The sequence below is a fragment of the Brassica oleracea genome, chromosome C4 (genome assembly GCF_000695525.1).
Source record: "Brassica oleracea var. oleracea cultivar TO1000 chromosome C4, BOL, whole genome shotgun sequence".
Taxonomy (NCBI): Eukaryota; Viridiplantae; Streptophyta; class Magnoliopsida; order Brassicales; family Brassicaceae; genus Brassica; species Brassica oleracea.
This window is the reverse complement of record NC_027751.1, coordinates 26,267,589-26,285,169: the sequence shown is the minus strand read 5'-3', so window position 1 is coordinate 26,285,169 and position 17,581 is coordinate 26,267,589. Positions and strand designations below refer to the sequence as shown.

At 34.5% G+C, this 17,581-nt stretch overlaps 1 protein-coding gene across 1 annotated transcript; it reads left to right on the top strand.

Moving 5' to 3' along the window:
* The first annotated feature begins 2,390 nt into the window (after positions 1–2,390).
* On the top strand, positions 2,391–8,396 carry LOC106340126 (ATPase 7, plasma membrane-type-like). The gene is made up of 23 exons (XM_013778987.1): positions 2,391–2,421; positions 2,792–2,839; positions 3,003–3,107; positions 3,179–3,298; positions 3,364–3,462; positions 3,538–3,675; positions 3,762–3,896; positions 3,984–4,163; positions 4,457–4,663; positions 4,744–4,863; positions 4,947–5,066; positions 5,133–5,255; positions 5,347–5,451; positions 5,528–5,672; positions 5,741–5,896; positions 6,326–6,564; positions 6,643–6,675; positions 6,751–6,832; positions 6,911–7,071; positions 7,151–7,363; positions 7,684–7,866; positions 7,950–8,126; positions 8,248–8,396. Exons 3-22 carry the CDS (start codon positions 3,057–3,059, stop codon positions 8,097–8,099), a joined length of 2,760 nt encoding a protein of 919 aa, XP_013634441.1. The 5' UTR covers positions 2,391–2,421; positions 2,792–2,839; positions 3,003–3,056; the 3' UTR covers positions 8,100–8,126; positions 8,248–8,396.
* The last annotated feature ends 9,185 nt before the right edge of the window (positions 8,397–17,581 follow it).

Sequence of the window (17,581 nt, the reverse complement as noted above, 5' to 3'; positions counted from 1 at the left end):
TTTCCTTGATAATGCATGATAGAAAATTAAATAACAATTTCAGTTAGAAAATAGTAAATATTTTTTTTTTCAAACATAGTCTTATTGTAAGAAGTGTCTAGTTAACCTTTTGACTAAACCCTGATGACAATCAAAATCATGAATTGTTGTTGATTTTAAAATTATTATCTAACTCGCATAAATATAATAAACCGTTTATACTGCATTGATCAATCATTGTTGACGTAACATAATAAATTGATGTTGACATTGACTTACTATGACAGAATAACCAATTTTATATCGTCTATAGGAACTAACACACATAATTGTGTCAATAACTTACGCACAATAATATCATATTTTACGATAATTATAAAGTTATATAATAAAAAAACGTACCTAATGTTTTTCTTGTATGAGAGAGTTTCTGATTTTAATCAATTATGTTTGGTGACAAAATATAGGAGAGTTTAATCTTATATATAGATGTGAATAATCGTAATCCTTTCAGTTACAAAAAAAAATTGTAATCCTTTTTGGATTATGATTTCTTAAACATAAAATTTACTATTTAAATAAGAAAGAATAATTGTAATCCTTTCAGTTACAAAAAAAAAATTGTAATCCTTTTTGGAATATGATTTCTTAAACAGAAAATTTACTATTTAAATAATAGTCTATTATTATATGCAAATATTTGAAATACTTATTTTACTTTTTTTTAGATTTGAAGAAGAAAAAAGAAAACTACAATTAAACTCTCTTTAACAATTTTCTTTTGTAGAATATTTTATAAACGGATAATTACTATCAAACTAATTTTCACAATTATATTTTTTTTATTTTAGAAAACGAAAATTAGTATTAAGTAAATTATTATACATATTTTCTTTTAGGAATTTTAAAAAGGAAAAAAAATTATAAAAATAAAATTATTGTCAGCTAAAAAAACTATCAAATAATCTTTTGATGTTATCTTTATTTAGTATTTTAAATAAACGATTTTACAAAAAAAAATTGTATTAAGTAAATTATTATACATATTTTTTGTTTAGGAATTGTAAAAAGGAAAAAAATTAGAAAAAGAAAATTATTATCAATTAAAAACCATCAAATCATTTTTTTGCTATTATTATCTTTGTTTAGTATTTAAAGAAATAAAAATTACTATTAAATAATTTTTTTGTGTTATTATCTTATTATATTTATATTATTAATTATGATGGATTTTAACACATGTCATCATCTTAAATTTTTAATTGACATGCGTCGTCGTCATTTTAATTAGCAACTTTGAAGAACCAAGCTTTTTATTATCTTTGTTTAGTATTTAAAAAAAAAGAAAATTACTATTAAATAATTCTTTTGTGTTATTAACTTATTATATTTATATTATTAATTATGATGGATTTTAACACATATCATCATCTTAAATTTTTAATTGCCATGTGTCATCGTCATGTTAATTAGCAACTTTGAAGAACCAAACTTATATAATAACATACAGCTTCACTATTGGCTTAATTACCTTTTCTTTATTTCTAACGACATGCGTGCATGTATCATTTATATTGAAGGGCTAAAGAAGTTTGCTCCACTGACCAGTTCACGAGTGCAATCATACTTCGATTCAGCTAGTGCAGGTTCAGACTAGAATCTATAGCTCCAAAATCAGAAGCTGAAGATTTCAGTGCGAAAGAAACTACAAGACCATGCAAGACCAAAAAAAAAAAGACTACAAGACCATGCAAGGGTTTATTTTTATAAAGATTTTGAGATTATTGATGCACGTAGATACTTCTTGGCTAATCTGCATGATGTCACTCCAACAAGGTGCAACACAATTTCACTGTAACTCCGATCCAATACCTTTCTTAGTTAATAAGGCCATGGATTCTTGATCTAAAGAACCTAAGTAGACAATAAGAAACTAGTCGAAAGGATGTCCGGCTAAATTGTTGGTGTCCACTAAATGGGTCTTACCTGAAGATTTATATATGGTTAAAACTTCTTATATATTTTAATTATTGATTTTGCTGTAATGGACGGTGTTAAAGCTCTTAATGATCTCGTAATATCCTGATTATCGTCAAGAAACAATCCCAACATTATGGATTACCACTATCCTGCATTGTTTATTATAGAGAATTTTGAGAAATTTTTTCTTACCCATTCTAAGAATAGAACCCTTTTTGTGTGCTAAATAATTGCGAATAAGGTAACTTTCAGCAGGGCAAAATAAGGAATTTTGATTGAATTATCTGACGTGTGTGTGTGTTTTTGTGTGTCCCTCTAACATTTTCAATAGGCAAAAGCAGTGTCAATGACCTTAAACATCGGTGAAATCAACATCTTAGTCATGAGATTCTATTGACGTTTGAGAAACATTCTTCTCCTGATTGCTAGGAGCACGAGTTACCATCTAGGATTCTTAAGGAGGTAACATGTTGATAAAGAGAAGAAATAACAGGTTTAGTTTAGAATTGTTAAGAAATAATAGGTTTAGTTTAGAATTGTTACTACCGTAACGCCGGTAGAGAGGCTACGACTTTATATAACCTTTCTATATTGGTAAATGACTATTCATTCTCACATATCTCTTTCAATATTATTTTTATTAATTTCTGGTAAATATATGATGTCAAGCTGAATAAAAGAGTTGATTATTCAGCTTTATTCTGCATTTGGTTAATCTGCCCGGCAACTCTTTGAACTTGTTATTATATAGAACCCTCTTGTCTTCTCTTTTTGTTGCTTGCATTACACGTTTTCCCTTTTTTCAAAGCTTGTCCTCTTTCCTTTTGCGAAGGTCAAATCTATTGAAGGTGATGCTTTGGTAAAGGTTTTTCGATTATAGGTATGTGTTTATTGTATATTTTCTCGTACTTGATTCACGTCTGCATGAATATACATGTAGAAGAGATGCTTATTGATTTAAAAAAGGTTGCCATGTAATGTCTTGAGGCACAAGGAAAGTGTGGTATTTTCTTACTGATGAATATAAGAACTTGCCATTGCAGATTCCTTAACTGAGTTTTAGTAACTTTCCGGTTCAAGCAAAAAGGAAGTTAGATATGACGGATATAGAAGCTCTCAAGGCTATTACCACAGAGAGCATTGATCTTGTATGTATTTTTTGTTCCCACCACTTTTTTTTTGGTTCTGATAGCTTTTTATATGGATCGTTGCCTTGCAGGAAAATGTACCGGTTGAAGAAGTTTTTCAACATCTCAAATGCACTAAAGAAGGCTTGACCTCCAAGGAAGTGCAGGAGCGTCTTACCTTGTTTGGTTACAACAAACTTGAGGAGAAAAAGGTTTACAACAATCTCTCTCTCTTTCTTTCAGTTATGTGGATGTCTCATTTTCTTTGGTTATGCAGGAGAGTAAGATACTCAAGTTCTTGGGGTTCATGTGGAATCCACTTTCATGGGTCATGGAAGCTGCAGCCCTCATGGCTATTGGTCTTGCACATGGAGGAGTAGGTCTTTTCTTCCCTCTCATCATTTGATGTTCTTCAATATTCTGATGAAACTAATATGTCTCAAATGTTCAGGGCAAGCCACCGGATTATCATGACTTTGTGGGTATTGTGGTCTTACTTTTGATCAACTCAACCATCAGTTTTGTAGAAGAAAACAATGCAGGAAACGCAGCAGCTGCTCTCATGGCTCAACTAGCCCCTAAAGCCAAGGTATTTTTCTCCTTTTTTTTGGTTGCTTTCATATAAAAAAAAAAAAGTGATGGTAGCAGCTTATCTTATTAATCAAATTGTTTTAGGCCATCCGTGACAAGAAATGGAACGAGATAGATGCATCTGAGTTGGTTCCAGGAGATATAGTTAGTATCAAACTTGGAGATATCATTCCAGCTGATGCTCGTCTTCTTGAAGGAGACCCTTTAAAGATTGACCAGGCAAGTTCTGCTTCTAGATGATGTCATAGGTCTGTGTTATTTAGCTTTCTTACCACTAATCTTGGAATAGGTTTATCTTTTCTCCAGTCAGCACTTACAGGTGAGTCTCTTCCAGTAACCAAAAACCCCGGCTCTTCAGTGTTCTCTGGTTCAACTTGCAAGCAAGGTGAAATTGAAGCAGTTGTTATAGCCACTGGTGTCCACACTTTCTTTGGAAAGGCTGCTCATCTTGTGGATAGTACTACCCATGTTGGTCACTTCCAGAAGGTTTGCTTCTTCAAACTTTTCAAAGGTTTTGAGAGTTAAAGAAGTATAGTATAAACCAATGTTCAAAAAATTGTTAGACGGCAATTTAACAGATTCATACCAATTTAGATTGATCTAGACCAATCTGGATCGATTTAGATCAATTTAAACAAATTTAAAACGATTTAAACTGATTTGAGTTGCATAAATAGAATTTTAAGAAAGTTATATTGGCTATAGCCGATTTTCCGTCTAAGCGCCGCCTAGACCATTTCTTAGAACGTTGGTATAAACTCTGGGTATTTGATCTCCAGGTTTTGACATCAATAGGAAACTTCTGTATCTGCACCATTGCAGTAGGAATGGCTATTGAAATCGTTGTTATATACGGTCTACAAAAGAGAGCATACCGTGTTGGTATCGATAATCTTCTCGTCTTACTGATTGGTGGAATCCCCATTGCAATGCCTACTGTTCTCTCTGTCACAATGGCTATTGGTGCTCATCGCTTGTCTCAACAGGTCCAACACAACTCTTTAAGACAAGAGTCACTTCACTTTTGTTGTCTTTGGGTAACGACCTTACTTGTAATCCACGTCAGGGTGCTATAACAAAGAGAATGACAGCTATTGAAGAAATGGCTGGAATGGATGTTCTGTGCAGTGATAAAACTGGTACTCTCACGCTGAACAAGCTCTCCGTGGACAAGAATCTCATCGAGGTTTGCATCTTTGCTCACATTCTACTCATTCCGTAGTTACTTATCTTGATGTAACTATACCACTTTCATCTATTGTGTTACAGATTTTCAAGAAAGGCATTGACAAAGACATGGCTGTTCTTATGGCTGCAAGGGCTGCACGCTTAGAGAACCAAGATGCTATTGATACTGCAATCGTTTCAATGTTGTCAGACCCTAAAGAAGTATTGATCAAAGACTCAACTTCCACTAAGCTGTGATGATGTATTGATCTGATAGTTTGTATTCAGGCACGTGCTGGAATCAAAGAACTCCATTTTCTTCCATTCAGTCCAGCAAACAGAAGAACTGCACTAACCTACCTTGATCGAGAAGGCAAAATGCACCGAGTGAGCAAAGGAGCGCCTGAAGAGGTAATTATAAACTTTCCATAAATAGATATCACTACATCACTTTAGATTCACTCATTGTTTTCTGAAATGTATTCTTCTTGTTGTTCTCTAGATTTTGGATATGGCACACAACATGTTGGAAATCAAGGAGAAGGTACATGGTAAAATAGACAAATTCGCAGAACGTGGCCTAAGATCCCTAGGATTAGCATATCAGGTGAGACAAACCTAACTTCTTTCACAAGTAAAATGTGAAGTTGTTTTTAATAGGATGTCTTCACATTTCAAAATAGCAAGTACCAGATGGTGATGTTAAAGGTGACGGTGGTCCATGGGACTTTGTAGCTCTTCTTCCTCTGTTTGATCCTCCTCGTCATGACAGTGCACAAACTATTGAGCGAGCACTTCATCTTGGAGTCAGTGTTAAAATGATCACAGGTACAAAGCATGTCTTGCCGCTCATACTCGATGACTTTGGATTCAATGTGTACTCTTAATACTTTCAGGTGACCAGCTTGCGATAGCCAAAGAAACAGGAAGAAGACTTGGAATGGGAACAAACATGTACCCATCTTCATCTTTACTCTCTGATAACCACACAGAAACAATATCCATCGATGAACTTATTGAGAACGCAGATGGCTTTGCAGGAGTCTTTCCTGGTAACTACACAACATTTGTCACTATTAGCCCTGCAGTTTCGGATACTTCCGGGTTGGGTATTTTTGGTTTCGGTTAAACGAAAATTTTGGTTTGGTTTGTTTCTGTTTTTCGGTTAAATTCAAAAACTAACCAAATTTTTGGGTTTGGATTAGATTGCGATTTATTTATTTAAAACTCGGATATTTTTTGGTTAGTTCGGTTAAACCGGTTCGGTTATTTCGGCTAATTTAGATAATTTGATCATTGTTTTTTTAAACGAACTAACCAAAAACCGAAACCATTTTCAAAAGCCCTCCAAACTCAAACAGGAACTAAACCAAAAACGAAAAATTTGGTTCATTTCGGCTGGTTCGGTTCAGATCCACAGGGCTAGTAACTATTATCTTCAAACAATATCTGACAAAACACCCTTTTGTCCTGTTTTTTAGAGCACAAGTACGAGATTGTGAAGAGATTACAGTCCAGAAAACACATATGTGGTATGACTGGTGATGGAGTGAATGATGCACCTGCATTGAAGAAAGCTGATATTGGAATAGCTGTAGATGATGCTACCGATGCTGCTCGTAGTGCTTCTGATATTGTCTTAACAGAACCTGGTCTAAGTGTTATCGTCAGTGCTGTCTTGACTAGCCGTGCCATCTTCCAGAGAATGAAAAATTACACGGTACCATAAAATGCTTCAGCTTCATTGACTTGTAACGTGATAAAGTTTGAAATGAATCCTTTGTTTGATTCATTACAGATATATGCTGTTTCTATCACTATACGTATTGTGGTAAGTTTCTACACCGTATACTAAAGTCTTATTCACCATCTGATAACACATTTTAAAAATGTCTTTGTGTTACAGATGTGTTTCATGCTTCTGTGTGTGTTCTGGGAGTTTGACTTCCCTCCATTCATGGTTCTTGTTATTGCAATCCTTAATGATGGTTAGTGACTGCTAAACTTTACTATGATTCAGCTTAATTAAGGGTATTTTCTGCTAAGTTTACACTCTTGTTGAAAAGGTACTATAATGACCATATCAAAGGACAGAGTCAAGCCATCTCCAACTCCAGATTGTTGGAAACTGAAGGAGATTTTTGCAACTGGTGTTGTCCTTGGAGCTTACTTGGCTATCATGACCGTTGTATTTTTCTGGGCAGCATATGAAACTAACTTCTTCCCTGTAAGCTTATATACATTATCTCTTTTATTGATCTTGACTCTTCACTGTACATCACAATAGTATCTTCTTTTTGTGGTAGAATATTTTCGATGTGAGAAACTTCAACCAGCATCATTTCAACATGAGAGACAAGGCAGTAGCTGCAAATTTGAATGAACAGATGGCTTCTGCTGTGTACCTTCAAGTCAGTACCATCAGTCAAGCGTTGATCTTTGTGACACGTTCAAGAAGCTGGTCATTTGTTGAACGTCCTGGTTTCCTTCTTGTGATTGCTTTCCTCATTGCTCAGCTGGTAAGGGAGATTTTACTCTTCTATCTCATTCCCTTAATTACAAATACCTTCTTCTTTTATAGTAAGAGCAAACCCTTTAGATATAACACAAAAAGTTTTGTGCCAAAGTAGCACTACTTTTAAAGTAAAATAACTCAACTATTCCAGACCCTATACCCTAATCACCAAACTCTAACTAAACAAAAACTTCGAATTAATGCTATTTTAAGAAAAAAATTTCTCTTGTGTGCTATTTCTTGAACAAAAATTGTTTTAGTGATATATCATATGGTATTTCTCTTATAGAACTGTTAATAGTATATGTGTACTACTTTTACAAGGTTGCATCGGTGATAGCAGCAATGGCAACATGGCCTTTTGCTGGAATAAGAAGCATTGGATGGGGTTGGACTGGAGTTATATGGGTGTTCAACATAGTAACATACATGTTACTTGATCCTATTAAGTTCTTAGTCCGCTATGCACTAAGTGGCAAATCATGGAACCGAATTGTCAAGCAAAGGGTTTGTATACATCTCGCAATCACTTTGAAACTTGTAACTTCACAATGATATTCGTCTAACAAGAACTGTGATTTGTTTGTCAGACTGCACTCAATGGCAAGAATAATTTTGGGAAAGACGAACGTATGGCTGCATGGGCCACCGAGACGCGTACACAGCATGGTTTAGAGACAGGTCAAAAGCCAATGTATGAGAGAAATGGTGCAACGGAACTTAGCAGTTTGGCTGATTGAAGCTAAAAGGCGAGCAGAAGTTGCAAGGTTGGAATATTTTTTGTGATAATTTTCTCTAATATGTATATGTTACTAGAGAGTGTTAGTTGACATGTTATGTTTCAGAGATGATGATCTCTTATGTTGGCCTTCTTGATGAACTTTGCAGAATGAGAAAACTCAGACATTGAAAGGGAAAGTTGAATCAGCTGCATAGTTGAATGGATATGATCTTGATGATGTTAACAACAACTACTACACAATCTAAGAGCAGCATTGGTAGATAAGGTTATCTCAAAAATATAATATCAATAGAGTTTTATTTTGTAATTAGAATTTAAAATAAAGAAAATATAAATAAAGCAACCGGTGGTAGAGTATCTCAATAAATTGAAAAAAAAAAAAATCTCAAAAGAGAGAAAAACAGCAGTTACAGTTTCTGATGCAATCTCTTTTTTTTTCAAAATCTTAACTGCTGTTTTTCTAATAGTTTTTAATTTTTGCTTAATTCATTTGTATATCTTCACTTTTTTCTTTCTATTTATGTATTATTATTCTTCTTCTTGATATTGACATTCATTATGATATCTTGGTGGAGGATCAAATATCTAATGGTAGTTGTTATCTTTCACTTGATACTTGTAACTTTGTTACTCTTATTTGATGAAAAATTCATACTTGATTGTTTTTTGTTCGAACCCTGACGAACTCTGAGTCAGTTTATCAGAGCATCAACTCAACTCTATCTTCTTCTATTCCAGTTTTAGAATGCTGAGTTTCTATCTGTATATCACAACACGTTTTCTATCTTTGATATGAAACAGAATCACTTACGCATTTGTAACCAATGCAAGAGTGTATGTTATTGATCTGGGCCTGATAAGTATTAATCCAACTTTGACGGATACGTTTATTTAAGCCCATGAAGAGCCCATTACTACCCTTTCATTTAGGTCCTTCGGGTTTAAGAGTTTAGGACCCGATAGGGTAATTTAAAATTCTCGGTTTGGGATCGGTACATGTCTTTTCGGGTCCGGATCGGGTCGGGTCTTAGATAGTTGGACCCAATAGGGTAATTAGAGTTTGTCGATTCGGATTCGGTTCGATTACGGTTCGGGTCATGTCGGGTCAAACTCAAAAAAATACCTAAAACACATAGAAAATACCGGAAAATATTTAAATACTCGAAAAATATGAGAAATTTTATCTAAAATCTGATCCAAAGACATGAAAAATATTCGAAATTTTATCTGATTATCCGAATTATATTTTTGAAAATCTAATTTTTTATCTGAAACCCAAAACCATACCCAAAAACTAAAATTTGAAACTTAAAAAAAAAATACCCATTATACCAAAAATAAACTGAAACATCCATATATACCTAATATATACTAGAAGTTTCGGGTATCCCACTCTGGTCTCGGGTTGGGGTCGGGTCGGATCCAAGACCTGCGGGTCCTTCACAACAAGACCCAATAGGGTAAAAAGATCGGGTCGGTTTCGGATCGGTTTCGGGTCGGATCTGTAGAAGCTGGAAAACCGGACTGACATAAACGATAGAATAAAAGTGATGTTAAGGAAATAAACGAATGTAAAAGACGAATACAAAAAAAAAACGATAAGAAATCGTATTCGCAAAGAGACATGGAGTCGAGATATGATCTTTTTCTTAACTCAAAATATTCGCTCCGTTAGTGAGACGAGACTGTACGAATATAGAGTCCCAGGATACAACCATGGCAGACGAATCACGCCTCACTCGTGATCGCCCTATCGAACTATAAACTCTACGAAACACTCTCGTATTTATGACTTACGCTAAGGGATTTTCGCTGTTGGATTTTTGATACGGGAAAAGTTCCGAAATGAAGGAAGAGGAGAGGCGAAATTTAAAGAGACGGAGAAGACCCACTTCCCGCAACAGCTGCTGCACGTGGGCGAGAATCTCGCGGAGATCGAGGGAAGTTGAGTTCCGAAACTTCTTCTTCAAGACTCTCTCTTATCTCGTTTGAAACTTTCGAGAGGATAAAATGCATGACGTTTTTATTTTCTAGACAAACTACTTGTCGTTTTAAATAAAATTGCATACTGTTTTTTTCTCAAAATAAATGGCAAAATGTTGAGCTTAACTTGGTCCAAAAAGAATAGTCTTATTGGGCCGGAGGCCCTCCACCAAGACCCAAGACCCAAGCCCAAGCCCAAGCCCAAGCCCAAGCCGAGCCGGCCGGACGGCGGCGGTGGCGCGCGCGTGGGGAGCTCTCTCTTCCTCTGAGCTGTTTAGCCTCTCATGTCATGAAGACATATATATACTCCAGCGGCGGCGGCACGCGCGTGGGGAGCTCTCCTCTCTCTCCAAGCTGTTTAAGCTTTCATGGTAAGTGAACATATATATATTGCTCAACTTCTCTTCCTCTAAGCAATGTGGGACAAGTACCTTTACATCATAAATAATGATTCTTTGGACTGTTAAATACACATGTCCAAGTCATTTGCTTTTCACACATTTCATAAAGCCTAATGGCTATTAATGGATCCAACAGGGTCCGGGTAAAATGCCTGGGCCTACTTTCACTTTCAGCAAACGAACTCTCTTCTTAACACTCTTTTATTGTTTACTTATGGATTTTTAACGTTAAAACCCTTCAACTAAGTTTGTTTTGGGTAAAAACCCTCAAACTAAGTATTTAATGAAAAAACCTTCAAACTAACGTTATTTAGTGAAGTAAACCCTAGCAGGTCATAATTACCATTTCTATCGGTAAATCTTTAATTTAGGGGTTTCTACGTTAAGCTAACATAGTTGAGAGGTTTTACCATTAAAATGGTTTTTAAAAAAAATCAAAATTTTATAATATTATTTAAAAATTAGTAACTTTTTTTTGACAACATAAGCGAGAACTAAGTAACTGGACCGCGCGATTCAGAAATCCAAACCGAAAGGATTGAATCGACATATAACACAGCTGAAGGAGAACTCCTCGCACCACTTGCAAGCTTGCCCGCCATAGTATTTTGTGCTTTTGGAATATGTCTAACCGGACTGCGTCTAAATTCTCTATATAATTTTTGTTATATTTTCTCGGTTTTTACATTTTTAATTTATACATATATAATGTTGATGTTAAAACACATCAAACTCATATATTTACAAAAAAAAATTAAAAATGCTAATTTTTAAAATTTAAGTTATTAATTTTTAGATAATATTATAAAATTGATTTTTTTTATTTTTAATGGTAAAACCCCTCAACTATGTTGACTTAACGTAGAAACCCCTAAACTAAAGATTTACCGGTAGTATTGGTAATTATGACCTGTTAGGGTTTACTTCATTATATAAAGTTAGTTTGGGGGCTTTTACGTTAAATACTTAGTTTGGGGGTTTTTACCCAAAACAAACATAGTTGAGGGGTTTTAACGTTAAAAATCCTTTACTTATATACAATCTTCTTTTTAGGAGATAAGTTTGCGAGGATAAAGAGAAGAGAAAAAGACAAAAATAGCACTAAATCAAGTTTATGTTCTCAAACTAGCACTCAAGGTCAAAAGTCACAAAAATAACATTTAATGTTTTATCAAAAGTCACAAACTTAGGGTTTAGAGTTAAAGGGTGAGGTTTAGGATTTAGGGTTTAGGGTTTAGGGTTTAGAGTTTAGGGTTTAGGGTTTAGAGTTGAGAAATGAGGTTTTGGGGATAAGATTTCAAATTTTGAAAAATAAAAAAAATTAAAATTTTCAAATGATAAACTTAGAAAGGTGCTATTTTGGTCATTTTAGTTTTTGAGTGTTATTTTTGTGATATAAACTTAGAAATGTGCTATTTTGGAGATTTGCCCGAGAATGCAGTTAGACTTTGTCGGGTGGGGGTGATGGGGAATAACCGTGAACTGTCGAATATGATGGTGATCACTCGAGAAGGGATGGAGCTAGCGTTTGCTCTCCAGACCTTATAAATTGACAAAGCACAACATTTTCTCTTTGCAAACGCTGAACACGGACCAAGAAACGTTTGCGACTGCGGCGGAGAAACTCGCTCTGACGACTATCTTAGCAGCGATGTATGGGTTTGGGAAACCCTTGCAGCTGGAGGAGATTAGAAGAAGAGCGATGAGATATAATGTTAAGGTTTCTAATTTAGACTAGTAAAGTACATTCGTCTCACTCTAATAACTTTGGTACATTCTAATTAATTAGAGTTTCTGCTAATGTATGCCTTGCTATTGCTACTCTGCAAAATACTAATCTATGAATGCTGCCATTAATCTTTGCTCAGATTCCTTATCTAACCTTTTCTTTTGTCAAAGACCTTAACTAACTTACATGGGAAAATAATAAACTTCATGCTCTAGTTTCCCTGCTTAGGAGTCGGCGCAGACATTATGAACTATGCTAACTATCTCAAACTAGCTTTGAAGAGAAAGCCGCCAGTTCATTGGATTTCTCAATTATACGCAACGCAACAAATCTGAACAATCAGTCTTGAGTCGGATGGAGGGGATATGGATCTAAGTTAGGCTGTGTGGGCCACCGAGACGCGTACACAGCATGGTTTAGATACAGGTCAAAAGCCAATATATGAGAGAAATGGTGCAACGGAACTTAACAGTTTGGCTAATGAACTTTCTCTAATATGTGTATGTTACTAGAGAGTGTTAGTCTCTGACCATGTTTCAGAGGTGACGATTTCTTATGTTGGACTTTCTGATGAATTTTTCAGAATGAGAGAGCTTCAGACATTGACAGGCAAATTTGAAAGGATATGATCTTGATGATGTTAACAACAAGTATACTATCTAAGAGTCTTTCCATATTCTGCTTAATTCTTTTTTGTATCTTCATTTTTTTTCTGTATTAGTACTATTCTGACATGTATTTTGATATCTTGGTGTAAGATGTCTAATGTTGCTGCTATCTTCCATTTGATGCTTGTAACCTTGTTACTCTTATTTGATGGAAAAAAAATCATACTTGATTGGTTTTGTTCGGTTCTTAATAAAGAACACACATTAAATGGTAACTACTCTTGGTTTGATCTTTGCCATTACAATATCTTTCTCTTACTTTGTTTCATCTTGCCATTACATAAAGAGCCCAAACAGTTAGGGCAGACTTATCCCAAGGTGGGAAGTGCCTTGACTTACAAGTAACCTCACCTTAACACTATTTATACTCTTATCTTATTATTAGATGTCCGTAATAATGGGTTTCAGGAGATAAGTATGCGGATGAAGCTGGACCTTTTTGGTTGGTTGTTTGACAATAATCCAGAACCAGCAAAACTGATGGTGATCTACCAAGACATCAAGGATTTTGCATCTTCTCTCAAAGATTGGAAAGCTAGAGATTGCAACATTCTTGTAGCACAGCCTGAACACGGACAAAGGAGACGTTACAAGTGCATACTGAACCATCTTATCACCCAAGAATGGGTTTGGACTTAGCCTATTAGGTGGAAGAGACCCTATCACTACCAATACCAAAAGAGAAGCAGAACTTCTTAGTAACAAGAAGGATACTAAGGCATGCTGATTCTATCATCTAGGGAGATTGATGAGATTTTACTTGATCATCTCATAGTATCAGATATAAGAAGAAATCTTGACATGATTAGTTTATATCTATCTATCTATATATATAAAAATATGTTGGCTCCCTCCTCTTTAGGCCACCTCAGCATCCAGCTAGGAAAGTCTTTTTCTATGGGTTTGCCACGTGTCCCATTAGGCCAAAACGCAACGTATGTATGCGTTGGGCCGTGTACTCGAGCAAGATCTAATTGAACATTTTTTCAACACCAGTGATGTTCCGCCAACGCGTTATGTCATTAATCGTCCCTTCGCATGCTCTATCTTCTGCAGACTCTTTGAAAACACCATTGAAACGATTCATTCAATTGATCTAATAAAGCTTCTTAACTACAATCCTTAACTAATACTCCAGCTCCCACTACTTCGCCTTAAATTATCCAATTCTACCGTCGTTGCGTTTCACTCCGAATTGTACATATAAATACGGATGTCTAATTCCATGACACTCACCACTGCACATTCTTCATTGTTTAAACTAAATAGTGATCTTGATAAGATCGAGGCTACACCGTCACGTCGCAGCTGATTTTCCAGATGAAGTTTGGCCGAGCTGGTGACGATTTCTTCGTTGTCTCCGGACAGAGACGGCCGCCGCTGTGGAGATCGAAGGCAGCTAGGGCACTACAGGGAATAGAGGCCGTAACCACTAGATCGGTGCAAGAAGATGTGAAATTAGGTTTTAGTCGAAGCCGGCGTTGAAGACGGAGTGGATTGTGCGACTATGAAGAGTACCAACTATGAAGTGCTAGCTCGATGAATCCTAGGTTAGTCAAGACAGAGACCCGTGATTAAAGTTGATAACATGATGCTCTGTGACGGTGATAAACGGACATTGAAGATTGAAGGAAGGGAAGACGATAATATAACATGTTCTCTTTACTTTTTTTTTTGTTTTAGAAAATTATTTTGTTTTAGGAAATTTAAGAAAAATGCTTGAGATAAATAAATTTGTTTGAGATAAATATGAAATGTTATATATCATCTTTGGTAATTTAGATACATTGAATTCATTAAAAATAATATGAAACGTTATTTATAATTCTTCATAAACCAAGAAAGCATAAATTATTACAAATAAGGATTTATAACACATCACGTTATTTATAAGGATCTATAAATAAGAAAATTGCTTTAAATAAAACGTAAACAAATCAACTTATGGGACATTTACGTCACGCATGGGTCTTATATTGTGTAAGTTCTATGAGTGAGGTAAAGCCCATTTCCTGGTTTATATCAATATGTAATATATTAGATTATGCTTGGACATTTACAACTAGATTAAACATTCCCTTTTTTTTTTGGTCAAATGATTAAGCAATCTTGGAAAAATTGACATCTAAAATTTACATGCTACTTGAATAAATAATATCTTTCATTGGGACCCCACATCATCAAGCAAAATACCATAAATTAACGCATCAATCATAATTTTTTTAAATTTTACATTTTACACTTTAGTCTTTATTCTTGAAAAAAGTTAATAAAATCACAATACATTTAAGTTTTATATTTTACACTTTAGTATTTATTGTTGATAAAAGTTAATAAAAGTCAAAATAATTTTACCACAGTACAATATAATAAAATATTATAATTAATCTAATCAATAAAATATTACATTCTAATACAAAATTACACAAAAAGAAATAAGAACAATAACTAAATCTTTAATTAAGGACTAAAATGATAATTATAAAAGTTGAAAACATATATGAAATTATATAAGATTGCATAAGATTATAAAAACTAAAAGTACAAAAATTGTATAAGATAGTAAAATTATAAGGACTAAAGTGATAACAATAAAAGTTAACAATATTATTTGAAAAACAGATAATTGCAAGGACTTAAAAATAAAGAACTTCAAATATGAAATTTTGTACATTAGATCTTCAAATATGAAGTTTTCAATTTGCTTTTAGAAAATCAAAATTTCATATTTTAAGTTGCTTTTGAAATGCTCTTAACACACAACAAATTGGTTTTGGTTCATATTCCATTATATGTTCGTTTCAGTTTGAAATGTATTTTCTTAACAAATTGTATAATCAATGAATTTCTTGCTTTAGTCGATAATGTTTGGTAATAAAAATATTTAACCAATAAGTGGATATTCATTATATCGACACAAAATAATGGATAAATAAATAATCTATATCTATATATAAATATGTTTAAAAAGTCTATAAATTAATACTCGACAAATAAATAGACATAATGATTAATAAATTGTACTGGTCTTGAATTGGACATATGTAAAATATAACTTAATTCGACAAAATAATAATAACATAACTATTGTATATATAACAACTTTTATATAAACATAAACAAATCATTGAAAAAAGGAATTCATCTTTCATTTTTTTTGGGTTAAATTTCAATATTCTGATGTTTTAATTGAATTACAGATAAAACACATTTATATACTATCATCAAATAAAACACACATTATATATCAAATAATTTAATGTTGTGAACAAAGGTAAAATCGTGTGTTTTTCTCTCTATTACTCAATCAAAGTGTTCCCTTATATAGGGGTTACAAGGAATAGATAAAAGGAAAGTGTACAAATCATTATCCTAAAGGAAAAAGGAAAACTTCTTAAAGATAAACATGAAGAGATAAATGGAAACATCCTAAGACTAAAGTCGGCCACTCTCTCTCCCTATGGGCCGCCGACTCTCCCTCTCTCCATGGGCCATGGTTTGGCCATTTGGTTACTAGCAATCCACATTGTTCATAACACTTCCCCTTGGATGCTAGAACCATATGGGCTCGTATCATGCACGATGTTGCCTCGTTAAAACCTCTCTAGGAAAACCAAAAACCCAAAGTGGAAAAAAATGGAAACCGTAGACAGGAAAAATAGTACAACACATGACACTCCCCCTAATGAAGGCATCACTGTTTATTTCTGGTAGGCATCATTCTTTGTTTGTTTGAATGAAAGTAGCTACTAAGGAAACAAAGAATGATGCCTAAGTACATTCTTTCAATTTCCGGCAAAGAATGATGCCTACCGTATTGGCATCATTCTTTGAGTTCAATACCTCTGGAACTCTCATATGTATTTCATTATGTACATTCTTTCAATTTCCGACAAAGAATTTACATGCATATTGGCAGATTAGAACTAAAATTTCCCATATTGGCATATTTTATTTCACTTTAGTTTCATTCTTTACATGCAAATTTCCGACAAAGAATGATGCCTCACTTTGAATGAAAGTAGCTACTAAGGAAACAAAGAATGATGCCTACTGAGCTGGACTTCCTGGTCTTTGTGAGAATCCTTGTGCTACAAGCCGTGCTTTGTATCTCACTACTTCTCTTTTCTCATTTCTTTTCCTTACAAAGACCCATTTGTATCCCACTGGTTTGACATTTCTTGGTGTCAAGATTATAGGGCCAAAAACGCCTCTCTTTCTCAATGATTCTAACTCCACGTTTATAGCTTGTTTCCATTTGATCCAATCTGATCTTAGCATGCATTCTTGTATGGACGTGGGTTCTAGATCCTCATCTTTATCCATGATCTCAAGTGCTACCTTGTATGCAAATAAATCATCAACGTTGATATCTTTTCTGTTCCATTGTTTTCCAGACATTTGGTTGTCCGGCTCTTGTGTCCCGTGAAGTCCAGCGTCCCAGACCTCAATTTGAGGAACGACCGGATCGTCGGGTATGGCCGGTACACTCGGCTCAACCGTCATGGTCGGCTCGACCGGTCCATCTATGTCCTGGACGGTTTCCTTGATGCTCTCGGATCCAGCACCTTTCTTGGATTTCCGAGGCTGTTTGTCTTTGGAACCAATTGGTCTGCCACGTTTTAGACGTTGCCTAGACTGCATTGTCCATATTGGACGTCTAATCTTATAGGTGCATTACAAGCCGGGATATGTGATA